Source organism: Urocitellus parryii, chromosome 10 (genome assembly GCF_045843805.1).
Source record: "Urocitellus parryii isolate mUroPar1 chromosome 10, mUroPar1.hap1, whole genome shotgun sequence".
Classification (NCBI taxonomy): Eukaryota; Metazoa; Chordata; class Mammalia; order Rodentia; family Sciuridae; genus Urocitellus; species Urocitellus parryii.
The window spans coordinates 46,631,171-46,651,949 of record NC_135540.1 but is presented as its reverse complement, the minus strand read 5'-3'; the positions used below and the strand labels follow the sequence as shown (position 1 = coordinate 46,651,949).

The following is a 20,779-nucleotide window of genomic DNA, read 5'->3' as shown; positions in this document are numbered from 1 at the left end:
ACCACGTCAAACAAAGAGGCATTTTCACAAATGCTTTCCAGCTGAAAGATAGTAGAACCTAGAAGTTTGACCACAGACTCTCTTCCAAGTCACCAGTAGTGTGGCCTTAGCTAAGATTCTTAACTTCTCTTAACTTAGGTCCCTGTCTATCACAAGATGATAAAGCTACACCTGCTTCCTGGGGCTGTCACCAAGATAAGAAACAATACAGGTGATGTCTTCAGTCAGCACCTGACACACAGGAAGTGCTCAGTGAGGTTTTGCTACTATTCTATCAACAATAAGGAAAGTCTTTCTCAAAGTCTGACTTATTTTAGCCCCAAATAACCTTGTTTGTCTATCCCTTTATTTTACAAGCATTTATTGAGTTCCCCCTATGAGAAAGGTGTTGAAAATAAAGACATTTTTTTTCCCATAAGAAACTCAATTCTGAACATAGACTGCAGATAAATAGAGAAAATTGCAATACTCTTTGATACAGAAATAAGCTCAGGGGCTCTGGGCTGTGGAGGGTGTTGGGTAAGACTTTATGGAATACTACGCCAGTCAGTACAGGGAATGGTTTTGGGGACTTTGCAGAGAAAGGGAGTGGGAGAACATGAAGTAGAGGAGGGGGCTTGAACAGAAAGAGGAATGGGCATTTCCTCCACCTAAGTTACAATCTAGAAATGAATGCAAATGGTCGAAAGAAAAGTGATAAGGGACACTAGTGAGCTACAAAGTGCCAAGAGTGTTCTAAAGAGGGATGGTCATTTCCAACTGTCTGGAAGGACATGAACTGTACAAAATAACAGGGCTGTGAGCAAAACCCACACGCAGAAAGTGTCTTGACAAGTGAAGAAGAGGAAGCATTCCTGAAGACAGGGATTCATAGTTGGTCATAGGAGAGGCGAATACATACATATACATATATATATATATGTATATGTATGTATATTCCTTCTTGTGAGTCTCTTTTCAGTACATTATACAAGTAAAAACGTGCATCCTGATTAGCAATAGAGATGTCTGAAATTTCTATTTTAAAATATTTGTTTTCATCTTTAATTTGAATCTGAAAAGTTTAATTATAGAGATATGCAGAATTATAACTATAGTGTTCCTTTTCTGTTTTTCTACTTTGGTGCCTAAAATTGAGTTCTCTTCTTCCCTGATGTATTTTGTTTATGCCAGTGAAATATGTGTAACTTCCATACATACACTCACAAACGTAATGCAGTGGGGCATGCTTTGAAGGCTGAGGCAGGAGGATCTCAAGTTTGAGGTCAGCCTCAGCAACTTAGTGAGACCCTATCTCAAAAAGAAAGAAAGAAAGAAAGAAAGGAAGGAAGGAAGGAAGGAAGGAAGGAAGGAAGGAAGGAAGGAAGGAAGGAAGGAAGGAAGGAAGGATTGGGAATGTAGCTCAGTGGTAAAGCACCTGGGGTTCAAACCCCAGTACCTGTGAAAAATTGCCTCTCAATTCCAAATATATTATGACGATTTAAATTAGACAATGTTCAAACCATAAGTAATGACCTGTTGCAGAATATCTCAAGCTGATTTTCAAATGCATATTATAGCATTCGTTCTTTATTTTGACCATTAAATGATTTTTCCAAGTTATAGTTTTTTAAGAATCTCTAAGCAGTTAAAAAAAAATCAACCACACCTTAGACATTCCATGCCCTTTAAAAGCTTTGACTTTGTACTTTGGCTAGATATTGATATCCTTGAAACAATTTAATATCATTTATCTAAGATATATCATTTCATTCTAATTTGTCTACTTTCTTGAATTCATCTAATCATGCTGTGATGTCTTTCTGTATTATACCATCCCAACTCTTTCTAATTGAATAAGGAATGTACTTTTTAATAGTGCTTCTCATCAATAGATACTTTACTGTAAAGATTTTCACAAGAGTAGGAAACAAATTGGCTAAAAGGTATAAGAGAATTCAGGTCATCGATTTACTTTGAAAACATTTCATTTGCAATTTTTAAAAATTTATTCTTGAAATAATTCCTTTTACTACAAAAGTAGTGACAACATGATTCCCTCAAAAATAAAGGGAAGAAAAACAGCAAGTTGGAGAAGAAAGATGTGGAATCTCCAAAATCCCTTTACCTTCCCACGGATTAGGTGAAGGAGCACAGGTCTTTGCAGAGCTTCCAGGTTTGCCTTTCCTATGATTTTGGGTGGATTTTTTCCTTTGAAGATACTCTTTTCTCCTCTCTGCTGATTCACATTTTCCACCTTTACATCTGTTACCTAGAGTCATGTATAAAAGCCTGTTAGAAAAGCATCGAAGTCTGTTTCTTGGAAAATAAAATGACAAATAGACCAAGTAAGCTTGTCATTTTTTAATCCATGATGTATAGGACCTTGCCACTGTCACTTAACAAGAATGGAGAAGGTATTTTACAATTAGATTTTTCAAATTAGGCAAAATATCAATACTCAAGAATCCTGTGACCTCAGACTATAACGGCGATATGACTACAGCTCTTCCACACCAGTTTCACTCTTGTCGCTTGTTTGAGCCATTGCTGTCTGCCTGATCACATTGCTTTCTGTACTATTTGTCTGAAAGGACTCCTGCCCCATTCTACCATATCTGTATATATAAAATTAAAGGTAAACTATCTGAACAAGGATGTATATAATGTTTTTTTTTTGCAGAATAGTTTATTGTTCTTTTGAGAAATGGCTCTGAGAAGTAGATGATGATGCTTTGATACTATTTGAAAAATACAACAACCACCAGAGACATCCAAGCAAAGACCACTTGGTAAATGAGTTGCATCAAGCCTTATTGTAAATGACATCAGAAACTATTTGTTTCAAGTACTTGATTCCTGTACCTATTACACATTAATATGCAGAAAAATTACTGACTTAATTTTTTAAAAAAAAAATCTATTGTCTTTAGGTTTTGGAAAAGCAAGTATGGAGTCATCATAGACCATGCAATTGAACTTCATTCTCAATATATGAATCTAAACCATCGTCATTGACCAAATAGTGCTGTGCAAGGGCGATCTTGGTTCTTTCTTTGGGAAGAATGCAAAACAGTTGTACTCCCTCAATGGTGATTCCTCTTGTTAAATCAAGAATCTCCTAATATATCTTGCTTTTCACTTAGCGTAGTCTCAATTGTTTTTCACATGATATGAACTGTAGATTCCCTCACTCCAAGAATGTTTTGAATGGATTCCGGTTTAATGTCTGATTAATATACAGAATTGGACATAATACTTTAGTTGCCCACAAGCATATAGTACCTGCTTCATCAATTTGGAAAAATAAGATCACTTTTGATCAGCAAAAACTTCAAAACTGTGAATCTAGCACTGATTTTAGAGAAAAATAACAAATAACATAGTTATGTAATGAAGAGCACAACACAAGTGCTATCAAATGGTATATATCTCAAAAGACTATATTGACATCTAATCCATGTGTGTGTGTGTGTGTGTGTGTGTTTTGTTTTTAGCAGAAAATGCTCACTGTGATTTGGATCAGTTGGTCATCATCACCATCAGGGTTCCTCCACAGTAGGACAACATCCACATTGGAAGAGATTCGGTAGCCCACAACATCTTGGAGTTTTCCTTTACCCCCATTGAGGAAAACTTCAGTGGAGTAGGTGAGCTTGTACAGCCGGTCATTATTTAATGAGAGACCAGTTGTGTGACCTGCATAAAGAGAGTGATGCAAGTCAATCTGTAAGACAGCTGTTAGGCCAGGGAACAGAGTGACTTAACACCAATACCTTCCTCTAGCTCACTGGTACTCACTGGGGGCTTAGTACTTACAAAGATACTTATCTGCTGAAGCAAAGATGGTCCTGCTCCTCCACCTGTGTGAGATCAGTGGCTTAGAAAATATAAATAAGACAACCAAAAAAACAAATTCCCATTTCAGAAAACCTTAGTTTGTACCTCTTGTCAGTTATCAGGTTATCCAAATATTAACCTGGTTGAACAAAAGAACATTTTTTTAAAAAAATGCCATTGCATTGTTTCTTATTATGTTTCTAGGAACCACAGCAAAAGTATTATGATACATGACACTTTTGGTTTAGGTGACTGCCAGCTAGCCATTGAGATGATATGATTATGTTAAGCTTTACATTCATATGGATATTGGACTCCTGCTGTTCACCTAGGCCTGTTAAGGGACTCACATTACGGGACTCCCGGAGAGTTCCCATTGGTTGGGGAAGGATAGTAGGAGGGAACTTCCGGGGGAGGTCTGGGCCCCCTTTCCAGTGGAGACACACGTGGGTCCACCGGCTTGCTAGCAGGGCGCACACAGGACGCTGGCGGCTTTTTTAAATAAAGCTTTGTTTCCCGCTTGAGCGGCTTGTGTTTCTGTGCCCAGCCGGGTTGAGCGGCTCGTGTTTCTGTGCCCAGCCGGGTTGCGGCATTATGTAACATGAGCTCAATTAATTAATAGGAGTCACTTGATACATTTATTAAAAATTATTTATAATTAATAAGAACCATTTGTAATTTCCATCTTTTTAATGCCAACAGTTGAATGCCAAAGTAGTTTTAGTAGTTCTAGAAGGGCACTTCTTTAATTTGGATATTTTTGCTTTTTAAAAAATAAGCCCCCATGTACTTTATTAATTTACTTAGTAAACTTTTAGTACAAAGGTACTTTTAAAAAAATCTTTATTTATTTATTTCTTTTTATGTGGCGCTGAGGATTGAACTCAGGGCTTCATGCAGGCAAGGCAAGTGCTCTACCACTGAGCTACAACCCCGGCCCTGTACAAAAGTACATTTTAAGACTACAACTAAATAAAGTGATTTTTTTTTACTACATAAAGTCCTAGCATAGGCTTAAATTTGACCAGGGGCGATTTTTTATTTACTTATATGAATTTAGTACTGGGGACTGAACCTAGGACTTAATGTATGTTAGGAAGCCATTTACCAGTGAGCTACATCTCTAACTCCACCAGGGGCCAGTTAATATCACAGAGTGTGCACATACATAGTATTGTGGGACAAGAAACTGACATATGGAACTTTTCCAATTCAATTTAACTTATCCCCAAGAAATGTAAAGAAGGAGCAAGTAAGCCTTCTCCAGAGATGACTTGGAGTTTATAGTCATATAATTTGGGGTGGGTGTATTTTCTATGAATGGGTCTCAAGAGATTATCAAGAAAAATTCAGTATATGTTTCTCCTTAGGACTAATGAGGTTACATTATTACCAAGTTAACTGTAACAGGCAGTCATCACTTTTCTTCCTGAAGAACTATATGTATGGAGGGAGGGGCAGGAAAGAGAGGGGAGTAGCTACATCAAAATTGAGATTGCTGAAAAAGGAAGTAAAATTACTTTCAAAAACCAAAAAAAAAATTAAGAAAGCCTCTGAAGCGCCCTTACCATCTACACAGTAACGAACTATTCCTCTGGCTCCACTACCCACTAAAGCACATATTGCCTGGAGAAAAAAAAAATGGTCAAAATATATTGTCTCTAGTTTTTGTGTATGGACATAAAAATCTACTGTGTTAAGCACTAGCATTACTCATTTTCCAAATGTGGAAACTGAGCAATTCAGAGATTTTACAATTTACCCAAAGTTCCCCAGGTAATTAGCTGTGGAGACATAATTTGAACCTTAGTCATCTAGCCCTAGAGACCATGTTCTTGCTTATACTATAGACGTTGGAAACTTTAGATTGAATTATTTTCCATTTCTATGGAGTGAGATAGAAAATTCACTCATTCATTGAACAAGGGTGTACTGAGTTCCTGCTGGATGGTAGGCAATTTTCTGGACTCTGGGGCTGTACAAACTAACAAGGATACAAAATTGCTACCCTCATGGATTTACATCCAAGTGAGGGGAAGATGAGTAGTAAAGCAAAAATAAGCACAGGAGCAATTGATATGCTATGTTAGAAAGGCGAATGAAAACAACTGAAACCCAGAAGGGAATGGGGATGCTGAGGGGGAAGACCTCTGTGGGAAAGTGAAGCCTTTAGGCTATCCACATGGAGAACTATGGGAAGAGTTTGCCCTGCTCCACTGCCACTTGGACTCCCCATTCCCTCTGCACAAGTAGCAAGTGCAGAGGCTTAGAGCAGGATCCCTGCAGTGTGATGCAGGACGGGCCTGGAGGTTACTGAGGGCTGCAACCCAGCAAATGAGATGAGTCAGATAGGGCCCTATGGGCGTCTGGGAGACTAGGGAAGACATCTGCATACACTTGGAGGTTGACTCAGAGCTGAGACAGAAAGCTTGCCAGACAGTTTCAGTGGTGACCTAGTTTTAGGTTTCAGGTATTACATGATCTGATGAAGTTTCAAAGAAAGAAGACAAGAATTTAATAGGAATCAAGAGGTGGATAAAGGAGGTGTAAGAATAGGTATCTAAGTGTGTCCAACTGTCCAAACATCGAGTTGGGGATCTGAGGTCTGAGATACAGAAGGCAGAGAGAGTCAGGAAAAATCTTGAAGGAGTTGATCTCCCCAGCATCCCATCTCTGCTCTTCTACATTTTAACTGGGGATTCTGCAGGAGGTACAAACACTGGCTTTGAGTCCGGGAAAGATATTTTGGCTGGAGAAAATAAGAAGCTTCTTTTATTTATTTATTTATTTTAAACATTTTTTTTAAATGACACCTAATAAATTCCACATAGGACATAAAGGAAATAAATACATGTTTTTGTCATCTAATCTTCACAGCAATTTTAAAAGGTAAGCACTATGGGAAAGCTGACAGAAGCCAACTCCCAAGTGTGACCCAATAAAGTAGATATACTGCAGACTTTTAATATTCAAATTCAACTGAAATCAAAGTTTGTGGTCTACATGAATGAGCCTTCTGATTAAAATAACTACAAAAAAAATTGGAGGAAGGTAGTCTATCTTAAATTTCAAAGCTTTCACAACTATTATGCGGTTCATTTTTTTTCTTACTTTTATTTTACTGTTCAACGGAACACAAAAGGGAACGATAGATCAATTCTTGATTATGACTTGAAGAGAATAAAGCACAGGGAAAGAAAAGAGCCCTGTTGACCCAAAGGTTTTTTTCCTCCTGCCTTCAACAGGCCTAAAATGTTGTTCTTTTGCCTAATGCATCAAAAGCCTAACATGGTTCAAATAATTAGTGTGCCCTAGTATTCTTTCTGTGATCCCTGCCTCTTTCTCAGTTGTGTTATTCAGAGGTCTGGCAACACTGGGAATCAGAGGCATGTTATATTATTGACTTAGTTTCCTTTTTTAGGGTACTTGCTCTTCAGAATATGCACAATGGCCCTTTTTGGGAACTGATGTTAGTGAAACCAAAAGTAAAACTAAGCTGAGTCAAAAAAGGAGTCAGTATCTGTTCAATTTGCCCCTTCAAATGCATTTAGAGTGTTTAAAAGACTGAAGAGCAACAAAACTCTCAGTTTGGAAAGCTTAAAAAATATTTTAAAATACTGTACTCATTCATAAAACTTAGGTAAAATAAAAAGCACTACTAATTGGCTTAAGCATGGAGACAAAGCAGAGGTAATCTAAAATGAGGTGTGAGGAGCCGGGCAATGATGGAAAGAATGGGAGGTGATGGAGTATAAGATCCAACACAGAACTATAAGGTCAGTAGTAAAAAAGAAAAAAGAAAGATGATTCATGTAAACAGACCAAAAAGTAAGGGTAGGGCTAGTCTGAGAGAAGACTGAAAGTGAAGGAACCATTCAGGTTAAAGGTGGTGGCAAAATTAAACAGAAAGTAAAAAAGTGTTATATAGAGAACACCCAAATATAATATTGAGAACAGACCCGCCATTACGAAGTATAATTATGAAAAAGTAGAAGGCTGGGTACCGTGGTTCACACCTGCAATCCCCAGACTCAGGAGGCTGAGGCAGAAGGATGGTAAATTGGCCAGCCTCAGCAATTTACTGAGACCTTATGCAATTTAGCCAGATCCTGTCTCAAAATAAAAAAATAATAAGGGTTGGGGACATAGGTCACTGGTAGAGTGCCCCTGAGTTTGATCCCAGTACCTCTTTCCCTAAAATGTAGGGAAAATTTGAGTCTTTAAGAAAGTTCAGACTCAATAAATCACATAGACTCTCTCTTCTACTAATATTTTAATCCCAGCCCTCTCCTCCATTCTCTTCCTGTGCCATCTGCCCTCAACATCCACTCAGAGTTTAGAAATTACTAAATAGTTGTATTGGTAATTTAAAGCAGAGATGAGTTTTGAGGTGATGCACGGGATTCCAACATTTAGAATGGCTTAATTTTGAGATAGCTTGCTGTTTAGATGTAAATCATTATGAAAGCAAAGAATCTATAATGAAATCATGGTACTATAATACTGAAGGTCATTCCATGCAAGTAGAAATAACTAGTCCTTTTTATTTGTGATATTTGGAATAAGCAATATGCATTTAGCAACCAGTTAAGCTTAAAGGCTCCTTCCAGGACTTTGGAAGGGGACCCTAGTGATGTGTACACATTCCTTATCTTTTTTAGTATCCCTTGAAAAAACAAGATAGTTTTGTAATCTTTTCTCAAAGGTGGACTCTAAATTGCTTAAGCTTCAGGTTCTAAAATCTGGATTTGCCACTGAGCTTGTACACAGCAAACTATCTGTCATGTTCTAAACTACAATTTCCCTGTGTGCTGTTGGGTGTATATGTGTCTATGCATGTATATGTGTTTAAGAATAGAAATTAGAGATGTCCACCATTATTTTTCTCAAAACTATCATGATATTAGGTTTGATATTATGGTATTTGTATTATTCATACTTCAAATATTCTAGAGTTTGGCAGTAAAATAGTATGCTCTCTAATAATTCTCAGATATTATTTACAAATCGCTATTTTTTCTCATTAATTTTTTTTCAATCAAGTAAGGACTATCTTTAAATACAGTTTAGAAACTGGTAAAACTGTATTATCTTTAATTATCTATAATTTGTTTAGGTGAAATAGTTGACATTCAGTCCTCTTCTCATTGTTCCAATGACAAAATTTGCCATTTTCTCTGGAAATTTCCTGCATAAAAAAATCTTGATACAGATTTTGCTTTATAATCAAAAGCCACATTATCCCAAACAGATATTAAAAGTTTACCAAAGAGTTGTTTTGTATCAATTTCTTAGAGTAAGTAGTTTTACAAAGTGGGTCCATGTTAAGTGGTTTGCTAGATGGACGTGTTTTAACAGTGTGTCTTCTTAAGTCTCTAAAAAGTGACAATTTTATACAGAGCAACATTCAGAAAGTCAAGGAGTTTATAATCTATCTGATTTAAAATAAGTTTCCATATTAGTACATTTTATACAGCCCTTTGAAACCATTTCTCATAAAATATGGATTTTTTTCCTCTTGCTTTTTCTGGGGATATCAATTTGTAACTTAATCAATTTCATCTTAAAATAAAAACTAACTCACTACACTATTTTTCCAAAGATAAGTCTTATTTCTTAAACTCATATCATGTAGTTTTATTTTCTTAATTCACCAACTGTGATTATTCTAGCACTTTTGAATGGTAATGGGTTAAACACATGCATTACCATTTCATTCATAATTCTTTGGCAAATCAAATGCCTTTTTCATTGGATCTAATTCTTCTTGATGTCACATTGCTAAGCAACTAGAAGGAAATTTAAGTACTGGAGGTTTTTTAAATCCTGTTTTACAATTCAAATGAAGGGAGTTGCATTCAGCTTTACCAACAGCCATGAGTAACAATAGCTAGCTTCTTTTCCCCCTCTTTTAAAAATAGACCCGGAATGAGAAACTGAAGCTAGAAACCCACTGGTAAGAAAGACTAAAATGAAAAGGAAAATGGAGGCAGAAAGTTGAATTTAGTTTTCATATCAACCTAGTCTTGCTTTCACGAACATTCCAAAATCACACAGCTTTAAAGATAGTTTAGTTAGGAACTCATTCACTACACACACACACACACTTTCTCCCCAAAGACCAAAATCAAAGTTTAGCAAAAGACAACACAAACTTACCTTTAACAGAAGCTGAATATGAGGAAATGAAGCAAAGAAAAAGCACAGCAAGAAGAATCATATTGACCAGCTACCCTCTACTGCATCCAGTCCTGAGCAAGGAGTCACTGAGAAGTGGACTCTTCAGATGGCAGGCAGCAAGGGAGTGACTCTCCTCAGAACCTGTGACAATAATGTTTATCTTTGGGGAAAGGTCAGATTCCAAACTCCAAAATCAGACCTAGGTTCACCAAAGGGCTCATTATTAATGATTAAACGTAGGTGGGCTGTAGTTTTTAGCCTCTTGCTCTTTTTATTTATTTATTTATTTTTACTCCCTATGGAAAATCTAGAAAGTTTATAATTTGAGAGCTAAACCAGGCCAGTCTACCTTCCTACAAACACAGAAGTACTGAGAGATATTCCAAGAAAAAGGTGGTGATATTTTTCTGCCCAATACATAGTCATCATCATGTCTATAATATTAACTGCCTATATTCACATTTCACCACTCTATGTGGGAGGGTGGCAAGAGTTCTCAGTCCCAGATAAACCTAACTGAATTTTAATGTCTTCTATGGTCAATTTTGAAAGTTTTTGTATTATTTGTATGCCATTATTAAAAACCATCCTGAATATTAGAATTTACATTTAGACTAAGATGTGCCACTGCCAATTACTTTAAAATAACATTAAAACAGAACTTTCATTCCTAAAACAGAGATGATTCTCCTTGTATGTGAAACTATAGCGGGTTGGGGCAAATCGGTGTTGTCCATCATTAATGGGCTAGTAGGCCAATGAGTAGGTCATGATACACCTCTATTTGTATCTAAGGGGGGCATACTTCTATGAGTTCCCAGACTGATTGATTCGCTTTCTGAATTTCATTTCTAGGAAAAGATTCAGAGAGCAAATCATAGTTCTCAGCCATTTTGCTACAGAATATTAATTAGGAAATTTCTCTAGAATTAAAGCACATATTCTGGTATCGCTAAGGCCATGCTAGCTGAATCAACCTTTGTCCTTGAAATCTCCCATGAGAAAGAACTGACATGAACAAAACCTACTAAATAGAAGTGGCATGGAAGAAGGGGAGGGTTCCTGGTGAAGTGTCATCTCAGTGTACTTGAAAATACTTATGGCCATGTTTCAATATAAAATGGATTCTTAAATATACCCTGATTCCTTTCAAAACCTTACATTTTATTTTTTTGTAAGAGAGAGAGAGAGAGAGAGAAAGAGAGAGAATTTTTTTTAAATATTTATTTTTTAGTTCTCGGCAGACACAACATCTTTGTTTGTATGTGGTGCTGAGGATGGAACCTGGGCCTCATGCATGCCAGGTGAGCACGCTACCGCTTGAGCCACATCCCCAGCCCCAAAACCTTGTGTTTTAATCTTTCAGACAACTAGGGAAAAGATAGCAGACTTAATGGGGCCACAAAATAAATACAAAATTTAGAAATCTCTAAAGTATATTTTCATATAAGGAATAAAAAATGAAAATTCTTTGTGTTATCATCTATAAAGAGTAGAAATTTATATGCTATTATCAGTTTTATATAAAATAAAACAAAAAAATAAGTTGTTTGATTAAGAATATCTCTTTAAAGCTCTAAATACTAAGTTATCCTGGGATTTAACAGAAAAGGCCACATTTTTTTGCCCCTGTAAGGTCCTTAAAGTAGAGACTATCAAACTTGCTTCTTTTTTTTTTTTTAAATTTGTCCTTTTTAGATATTCATGACAGTAGAATGTTTTTTGACATGTTATACATACATGGAGTATAACTAATTCTAATCAGGACCCCATTCTTGTGGTTGTACATGGAGTAGAGTTTCACTGGTTGTGTATTCATATGTGAACATAGGAAAGTTATGTCCAATTCATTCTATTGTCTTTCCTATTTCCATCCCCTCACCCTTCCCTTCATTCTTAGAAAAAATAACTTTGTTGAGAAAATAAAAGTATTATGAACAGAAGGGATTACCAACACCAGATAATGTGAAAGTGCTCTTTGCTTTCCATTTGAACAGATTTCTAAATGTTCCCACAATTTCCATCGGGATATGAAACCATTATAGTCACTTAAGTTTTACTTCCACATTTATTTAAGAACTAGTTTCCTTCTTATTTGATTCTATAAGAATTGTCTTTTGTATTTTCATTTGAGACTCATAGTGAAATAGACTTTTAAAGTTCGTTGTTAGACTATGTTTCATGATACGTGTCTCTTCGGGTAAAGTACTGTCTGTTGTCAGGAGTTTATCAGAGTCCAACCAATAAAAGGCATATCACTATTGCCTAATAAAATAACTGCTGTTCCATTTGAGCATTTGATTTCCACTAGAAAGTGCCTGTCATCGTACTAGAATTGTTTCAACATAGGATATTCAAATAAGCCCACTTCTATTGGTTAAAATAACATCACCCTTTTATATTTTGCGAATAAACTTTTCTTTTTACACAGACATTTGAGAAAAGAATTCCTGTGATTGCTTCACCAAGATGAAATAAGAATCTCAAATCCTTTTCATATTGAATGAACTCTGGACCAAAGAAGCATCCTCTTCTGTTGCTCTGTTGATCAAGCAGAGCAAAAGCTCTACAATATGTGTTGGAGGTACTTCCTAAAACACACTGGCTATTTTACATGGCATGTGAGGCAAGGCAGATGTACATAACAGCATAAAAATCACAAGAGTTGCTATCTGTGGAACAATAACTATATACGATACACTATGTTAAGTGATTTATAATTTTTTATAATATATCTCATAATAATCATCTTACATATCAGAAAAACTAGACTCAGATTAATTTAGTAAAGCATTTTAAGGAATATAAGAAAACAAACCTTAAAACTTAGATCCAATACTCTTCTTTATTTAAAACCATTAAAGGTGGGAAGTAGAAAAAATTAATTTCTTATGCATGCCATGAAATTATTATTATTAGGAACTGTCGTTTTAGTAAGTCCATCACAATTGTCTATGGAAGCTCATGGAGCACTTGATTTTTGTGGTTAGATGACCCAGGCTGACAATACAGGGGAAAAACTGATTTGTACTAGTCAGGAGAAATCATAAAATACATTTTAAAACAGTGCTATTACTGTGAAATTCCTTTGGTAGAACGTGACAATGAAATATTTGCTGTACTACCACTTTGCCTTGATAAATAAGAACATTATGAAATAAAGAAGGACGACTAATTCCAAAGTGCAGTTGTGTTTCTATAGAGTTTCATAGGTTATTAACAGGGGTTAACTTACATTTGCAGATTAGAAGATATATGAACTTTACCCACTAAAGGTTGAAAGGAAGTGTATTACCCCACTAGATACTGATATAGTAAGTCAGGGTGTAGGATCACTATATAAGAGAGTCATCATCAGAATACTTTGCTTTGTCTTACAAACATGACATTGTTAAAAACAAAATTTTAGGAGGATATTTTCCTAAAAGATCATAATGGTTTAGTCTAGTAATATTTTCAGTTTGATAATGGACTTAGCATTTTGAAAGAATCCTGAAAAACATTTTTTGTTAGATTAACAATTTTCTTATAATATGATGACCTAATTTATACCAAGGTAAAATCATGGAAGAATAAATACACTATTGTAATAGGTGTTGTTCAAGAGCTGTCTTTGAGAAAATACTCATTAAACACCTTACCTTAAAAGTCAAATTTAGACTTAGGTAGGAGATATTTATAATTAAAACTTCAAAGAATATAGTCATTTGTTTCAAGATAGAATTATTAAGCAAACTTGACCCCATCATACACATACATATCCACACATATTTGACAACAATCACAAAATCCTTATGCATCAAGTTAGTCAGCCTAAGAGGACTCTACCTTAACAATTATCTTTGGCCACTCAAAATTGATTTGCTAGCACTTAAAAGGAGAAAATTGATAGAAGCACTTTTGGTAGACTACTGTAAAGAGAATAAAATTTAAATTTTGATCAAAATAATTTCATTGGAATTCTTAAACACCAAAATTTCAGAGCCTAGGGAAAAAAATAAATGTGATTTTCTTTAAAAATTGCACATAATATAATATAATTATGCTTATGGCTTAATTATGAATATGTATGTATAAAATATGAGTTTAATTGAAGTTGAAATAGAAGCGAATTATTTTTGAGTAACATCAAAATAAAGAGATTCAAAGTATTAAAAAGAGGTCAGGAAATACATAATATAGAGAGAGTATGAATAGGGTGAAAATAATATTTCATGAGACTATTTGAAGAATTTCCCAGAACTATTGAAAAGCACTATGGTAGTTCTCTGTAGTTGCCTAACAAATTACTATAAAATTACTTACTTAAAGCTATATATTTATTGTCTTGAAGTCCCGGAAGTCAGCAGTCTAATAAGGGTCTCAGAGGGCTGCAGTCCAGGTGTTGGCAGGGTGCATCCCTTTTCTTGAGACTTTGGGGGAGAATCTGTTTTCTTCTCCTTTACAATTTTTAGAAGCCACCTGCACTCCCTGGCTCGTGGCCCTTTTTCTCCTCTTCAAAACCAGCAAAAGAAGGGTAAAGTCCTTACCACTCTGACCACCTCTGTAGTCTTCCTATTCTACTTTACAAACACTTTTGATGATATTGAGCCCACCTGGATTACCCAGGAAAATCTATCTTGGTCAGCTGATTAGGACCCATAATTTCATATGGAGTCTGATCATGGATATTCACAGGTTCTGGGAATTAAGACATAGACATCCCAGGGGAGCCATTTTCTTCTGCCCACCACAGACACTAATCTAAAGATGCAAGAGGCTCAATAGACCTCAAGTAAGATCATTAAAAAGAAACCCACATGTAGACACATCATAATGAAAGCACAGAATACCAAACAGAAAGGGAAGATATTTAAAGGAACCAGATAGAGAAGACAGATTACCTTAAAGGAAGAAGAGAATCATAAAACTGCTAATTTATTAACAGTAACAATGAAAACTAGAAGACATTATAATATTTTGAATGTGCTGAGAAAGTGATTACCGATTGACAATTATCAGCAATCATCATCATAGTATTGTATGTTCTGTAAATACATCTCTTAAACATAAAGTTGAAGTAAAGGTATTTCCAGAGAATGTGCAACCATACCTCCATAATTTATCTTTAAGAGAATCCACTTCAATCAGAAAAAAAAGTGTTCCCATCTGGAATCTGAGATTCAAGAAAGAACAAAGAAAGTGGTAAATAATGTGGGAAAACCCATAGATTCTTGAAACTAATAAAAATGTCTTGTGGGGTGGGGTTGAACTCAACTTAAAAATATGCAAGAATAATTATGTCACATTTTGTGGCATAGTGAAATTTTGGATACTATTATATTTGTTTGATGACAAGAAGTAGTTAAATTATGAAACATCAATTCAACATGTAGCCATTTAAAATAATACTGTACAATTATGTTTATACATTTTTACATACTTGGAGAGTAGACTGCTAAATAGCAGATACAGATGTCATTTGAGATCATGCCTTATTCAATCATAGGTACATTTATATGAGTATAGAAAAAGAATTAGAAGAATAGTGACTAAAAACTTTTTTATTTTTGAGAGATGGACATGTGATTTATGTTTATATTTTCTCTTCTGTCTTTATTTATAGTATCTCACATTCTATCTTATGTTACTTTAAAATATGTTTTATTGCTTCTAGAAATTTTAGATTTACAGAAAAATTGCTAGGTTGGGACAAAGATTTTCCATATGGTCTCTACCCTGTTATTCCTATTGTTAATATCTTTAAATTAATGTGATAGGTTAATAAACCAATATTGATTCATTATTATTAATTCAAATCCTTTTTACTTAGGTTACCACTATTTTCTAATTAGATTTTTTTTTAACCTATTCCAAGATTGCATCCAGGATACTACATTACATTTAGCTGTCAAGTCACCTCAGGCTTTTCTTGGCTGTGAAGACTTTGAGAACACTTATCAGTATTTTCTAAGATGCTCATGCAATAGAACTCTGGGATATTTTTCTTGCGATTTGACAAGGGTTATAAGTTTTTTTGGAACTGGAAGCTATGGAGGTAAAGTTTCATATTCACCACCACATCCTATGTTAAGAAGATATTATCAACATGATTTATTACTATTTATGGTGACCTGGATCACCTGGCTGAGCAGGATTATCAGGTCTCCCCACGCAAAGGTTTTCTTTTGCATCTTCTTTTTCCATACTCTATGTGATTTTCAGAAGGAAAGGCCATGTGTATACCACATTTAAGGGTGGAAAGTTTTATTTCTCCTCTTTAAGAGGGGAAATGGATATAAATATTATATGGAAAGCTTCTGTAAAAGATATGTGTCTTCTCTTTCCCATTCATTTATATTTGCATGAATTCATGGATATTTATTTTATACCTGGGGATATAACCCAATACTATCTCTTTTGATTTGTTGCTACAATTATTTCATTTTTAGCCATCAGGAATTCTTTCATTTTGGCTCCTTTGACCATATCTCATATCCATGTGTTTGTTTATTGATTTGATTTTTTTTTAGTATTCCTATTCTTCTTTTCATTTTGTGTATTTTTACCCTGATCCAAGAATCAGTTGTTTCTTCAGGAATTTCTGGTTCCTTCCATTGAAGAATGTCATTAGAAACCAAGATCGGGTACTAGGTGTGTTCTTGGTGTAGCTATGCTTTAAAGAATATTGAGTTTCCAGTCCACAAACACATAATATCTCTTAATTTAGATATCATTTGATTTCTTTCTTTGGAGTTTTGTAGCTTTCCTCATATATATTCTATACGATCTTTGTCAGATTTTATATTAAACAGGTTTTTTGTTGCTGTCATTAATACCTGAGGGTGGAAAGACTTAAAGGAGGATTTATTTTGACTCATGGTTTCAGAGGTTTCGGTCCATGGTCATCTTGCTCCATTTACTCTATCACTTTGGGCCATGGCCATAATTATGGTAGAGGAAAGCTGCTCAGTCCATGACAGCTGGTAAGCAGAGATCAGGACTGGGGACAAGAAATACCATTCTGGGTCATGCCCTCAGTGACCAACTTCCTCCAACTAGTATCCACTTCCCAATAGCACCATCAGTTGCAAATCCCTCAATGGATTAATCCACTGATGAAGGTAAAGCTCTCATAATCCAGTTATTTCCCAAAGCCCCACCTGTGAACATTGCTGCATTGCAGACCAAGCCTTCAACACATGAGTCTCGAAAGGATGTTCCAGATCCAAACCACAACAGATTTATATCAATATATAAATCTGATATATATATATATATATATATATATATATATATATATATATATATATATATAATGATAATCTAGTTACTTTCCAAGTTCCAATTGTGTATTAATGATATATAGGAAAGCAATTGACTTTTGTATCTTAACTTTGTATCCCATGAGTTTGCTATAATTGCTTATTTGTTTAATAAGGGTTTGGTAGGATTTTTTTGACATAGAGAATATTATCATCTGCAAACAGTTTTATTTATTTTTTCTTTTTATTGCCTTATCCTATTGCACTGGGTAGGATTTTCAATACAATGTTGAATATATATGTGTACTTTTAATATTTCTTATTCTTTTTTGAGTTCTATTGTCCTCTTTAATAAAATATTTTCTTGAGTAATTTTGAGTTATTGTCTTTTGTTCTTTCATATTTTCTATCATTTAACATTTTTGAAAATTTTCTAGGAATATTGGGTTATAGTTTTCATCTTTTTTTTTTCTGCTTCATCGTTCCCTCCACCTTTATTTAACTATAGCAACTTTGAATAGAATTCAATCAGAATCCTTTTCTGTGACTTATTTTTAACTACATCTTATTTTGTAATTTTAAGAAGGAAAGGTGTATAGAAGAGTTTTATAGCTTTATCATTCTACAGATTCTTTCAAAATATTATTTTAGTTGTAAATGGACACAATATCTTTATTTATTTATTTTTATGTGGTGCTAAGGATTGAACCCAGTGCCTCACCAATGCAAGGCAAACACTCTACCACTGGGCCACAGCGGCAGCCCCTACAGATTCTTTTTCTGGTATTTTATGACATATGTTAACCTCAATTTTTGAACCCTTTCTCCTGTCTGACTTTTGGGTGGGCCCACATTATTACTTTGCCCTCTATTGTCCTCATCCTATTCAGTTAGGATTTTACTTCTAGCAGTTTCTCCTTGATGTTGGACTTTGTCCAAGAATGTAGTTCCTATTTGCTGGAGTTTCTAGACTTCACATTATGTGGTAACTTTAGAACTTTCTGTTCATTCCTTTACAATTGACCTAAACTTTTTGTTGACCAGACTCCCTGCCCATTTTGCAGCTGATCCCATGTTGGTCTCCTTTGCTTTTTAGCAAATATTTGGCATTTTGGGAGCTTCCCATTCTCAAAGCTTTCAGGTTCTTTGTTGTGTTCCCCTATTTCCTTCTACACAGAAGGCGATATTTCGAAATTTATTAAGAATGCTTTTTTAACCTAGTTATGACTATTGCCTAATAATGTTTTTGTTATTTATTTAGTTAGTTTTAGCTATTCTAGATGCTTTACTTGCTTTTATGAGGATATTCAGGAAGTTCTCATATTACACTGTCTCTCTAGTCATCTTCCTACTCTTCAATATTTATGTACTATTTGAGAAGATGAGGTACTTTAAAATACATTTCAAACTTGATTTTTGAAGTCAATCAAAATGAAGATAGAAGGAAGTTTACATAAGAAGCTGATAGTTCCTTATAGATGCCTTTTAAGTCATGTTTAAAATTGGTTCCTTTTTGGTTTTCTTCATGTGAAATTAAGTACTTGCAAGTGTCATTCTATTCCTCCACCTCCCCATTCTCAACCAGTTGAAGAGTACTCTCAGACTTAAAAATCAGAAGTAGGTTTACGATAATAGAATTTGGAATGATTGCTCAATGTGGCCAAACATAATGGAGGAGCTCATAATTGCATTTACTACCATATTATCATGTGCTAAAATTCTGATTTTAGCTCCTTCTTATTCTACAATTTGCAGTCCGATTTAATACATTGGCTGTCCATTGTTTAAATGGGATCCACAGATATGATTTCTTTAGACTATTCTGTATTTATTTATTGATTTGTAGTTAACTTCGCAGATGCTTTTTTTCTAGTTTTACATAAATTTTATTGTATATATTTAAAGTATACAACATATGTTATGGAATACATATAGACAGTTAAAAACATTCCCAGTTAGGCAAATTAACATACCCATCATCTCCCATAGTTACCCTTTTTATTGTTGTGTCTGTGACAAAATCAGCCTAAATCCACTTATTCAGTATAATTCCCATATGCAGAATAATTTTATGACCCAGTAGTCATTGTAAATCAGCTCTCTAGACCTATTCACCTTATATCTGTTACTTTGTTTTCTGACCTATTGTCTTCCCATTTTCTCCTCCCCCAACCTCCCAATCACTCCTGTTAACTATTGCTTTAATCCATGTATTTGAATTTTAAAAAAACTTATAAGAGAAATAGTACAATATTTTTGCAGCTGGCTTATTAGGATCATGTCCTCCAGTCTCATCCATCTTGCTGCAAATGACAAGATCTCATAATTTTTTAGGGCTGAATAAATACTCCATTGTATATCTTTAGCAGTTTCTTTATCCATTCATCAATTGACACTTAAGTTGTTTCCATATCTTGGCTATTGTGCATAATGCTGCAATAAACATGGAAGTATAGATACCTGCATGAGGCAGTGATTTCATTTCCTCTGGATATCCATACAGAAAAGGGATTTCTGGATTGTGTGGAAGTTCTACTTTTAATTTCTTTAGAAAACTCCTGATCATTTTCTATAATAGTTGATCAGTATTTTAAAAACATACAAAATAGTTGCCAAAGCTTACAACCAAGTTTCACGTACAAATGCAGATATCTGACTGATCTTAAAAAACCTGAAGCCCAGTGTCATAATGCCTACATTACAAAATGGAACTTGTATCCTGATTAAAGAGGCAGTGCACTCTCAGGCTTGTGACACCTTTCATTTCTTACCTTCCAGTCCTGATAGACTTGGTAAATCATGGACAACTTCTTATATTGGCTTAAACTATAAACATGTGCTGTTGATTTTTAAATGTTTCTATTTAGATGTCCTACAGACTCACCAGAATTCACATATTCAAAACCAGCCTATTTTTTCTAAAACCTAATTTTCTTCCAGTGTTCCCTTAATGACACAGTTAACGGAATTACATTTCTACAGCTGTCCAAATTAGAAAAATCCTTAGGGTTATTTTTCTTCTTTCTTCTTCCCTCTATGCACAGCTTTTAGTCATGTGTAAAACTGTGACCCACTTAAGTCTTTCTTTTACTGGTGTCTGTATATTAAATTCCTTTCCCTTCCTGATGTCTGGAAAACTCCTACTTACTTTACAAGATGGAGCAAAATCATTCAATCTTTGAAACTATGTTCTTTGTCTCAATAAACATTTAGTTGCTCTTTTCCCTCTACAGATATCTCTAATACATTGCATATTTTACGTTGTTTATTTACTTCTGGCTCTTCTACTAGACTAGGAATTACTTAAGGACATAATGATTTAGCTATTTACCACCAGAACTAAGAAAAAAGCATGGAACTAGACAAATACATCAAATAAACATGAATTTTACAAATCAATGAGAATTGTTTCATGTCCAACGATTCCACCTTAAACTTTTTATGATACAATCTTTGGTTAAATTCAATTTTGTTTTCTTTTTTGCTCATACTTTTTTGGTACTTACTTTGGATTATTCTAGGGCCTTTAAATTTGG

General features: G+C 34.7%; 1 protein-coding gene across 1 annotated transcript in view; it reads right to left on the bottom strand.

The window, feature by feature from the left end:
* Mttp (microsomal triglyceride transfer protein) overlaps nt 1-10,099 on the bottom strand; it is a 49,885-nt gene extending 39,786 nt beyond the window's left edge. Inside the window, exons 1-3 of the mRNA XM_026398111.2 lie at nt 9,979-10,099; nt 3,491-3,678; nt 2,108-2,251 (exon numbers count right to left, since the gene is read on the bottom strand). Coding sequence (XP_026253896.1) covers nt 2,108-2,251; nt 3,491-3,678; nt 9,979-10,039 — 393 coding nt within the window. The 5' untranslated portion in view covers nt 10,040-10,099. The remainder of the gene's footprint in view (nt 1-2,107; nt 2,252-3,490; nt 3,679-9,978) is intronic.
* Nucleotides 10,100-20,779: the final 10,680 nt, after the last annotated feature.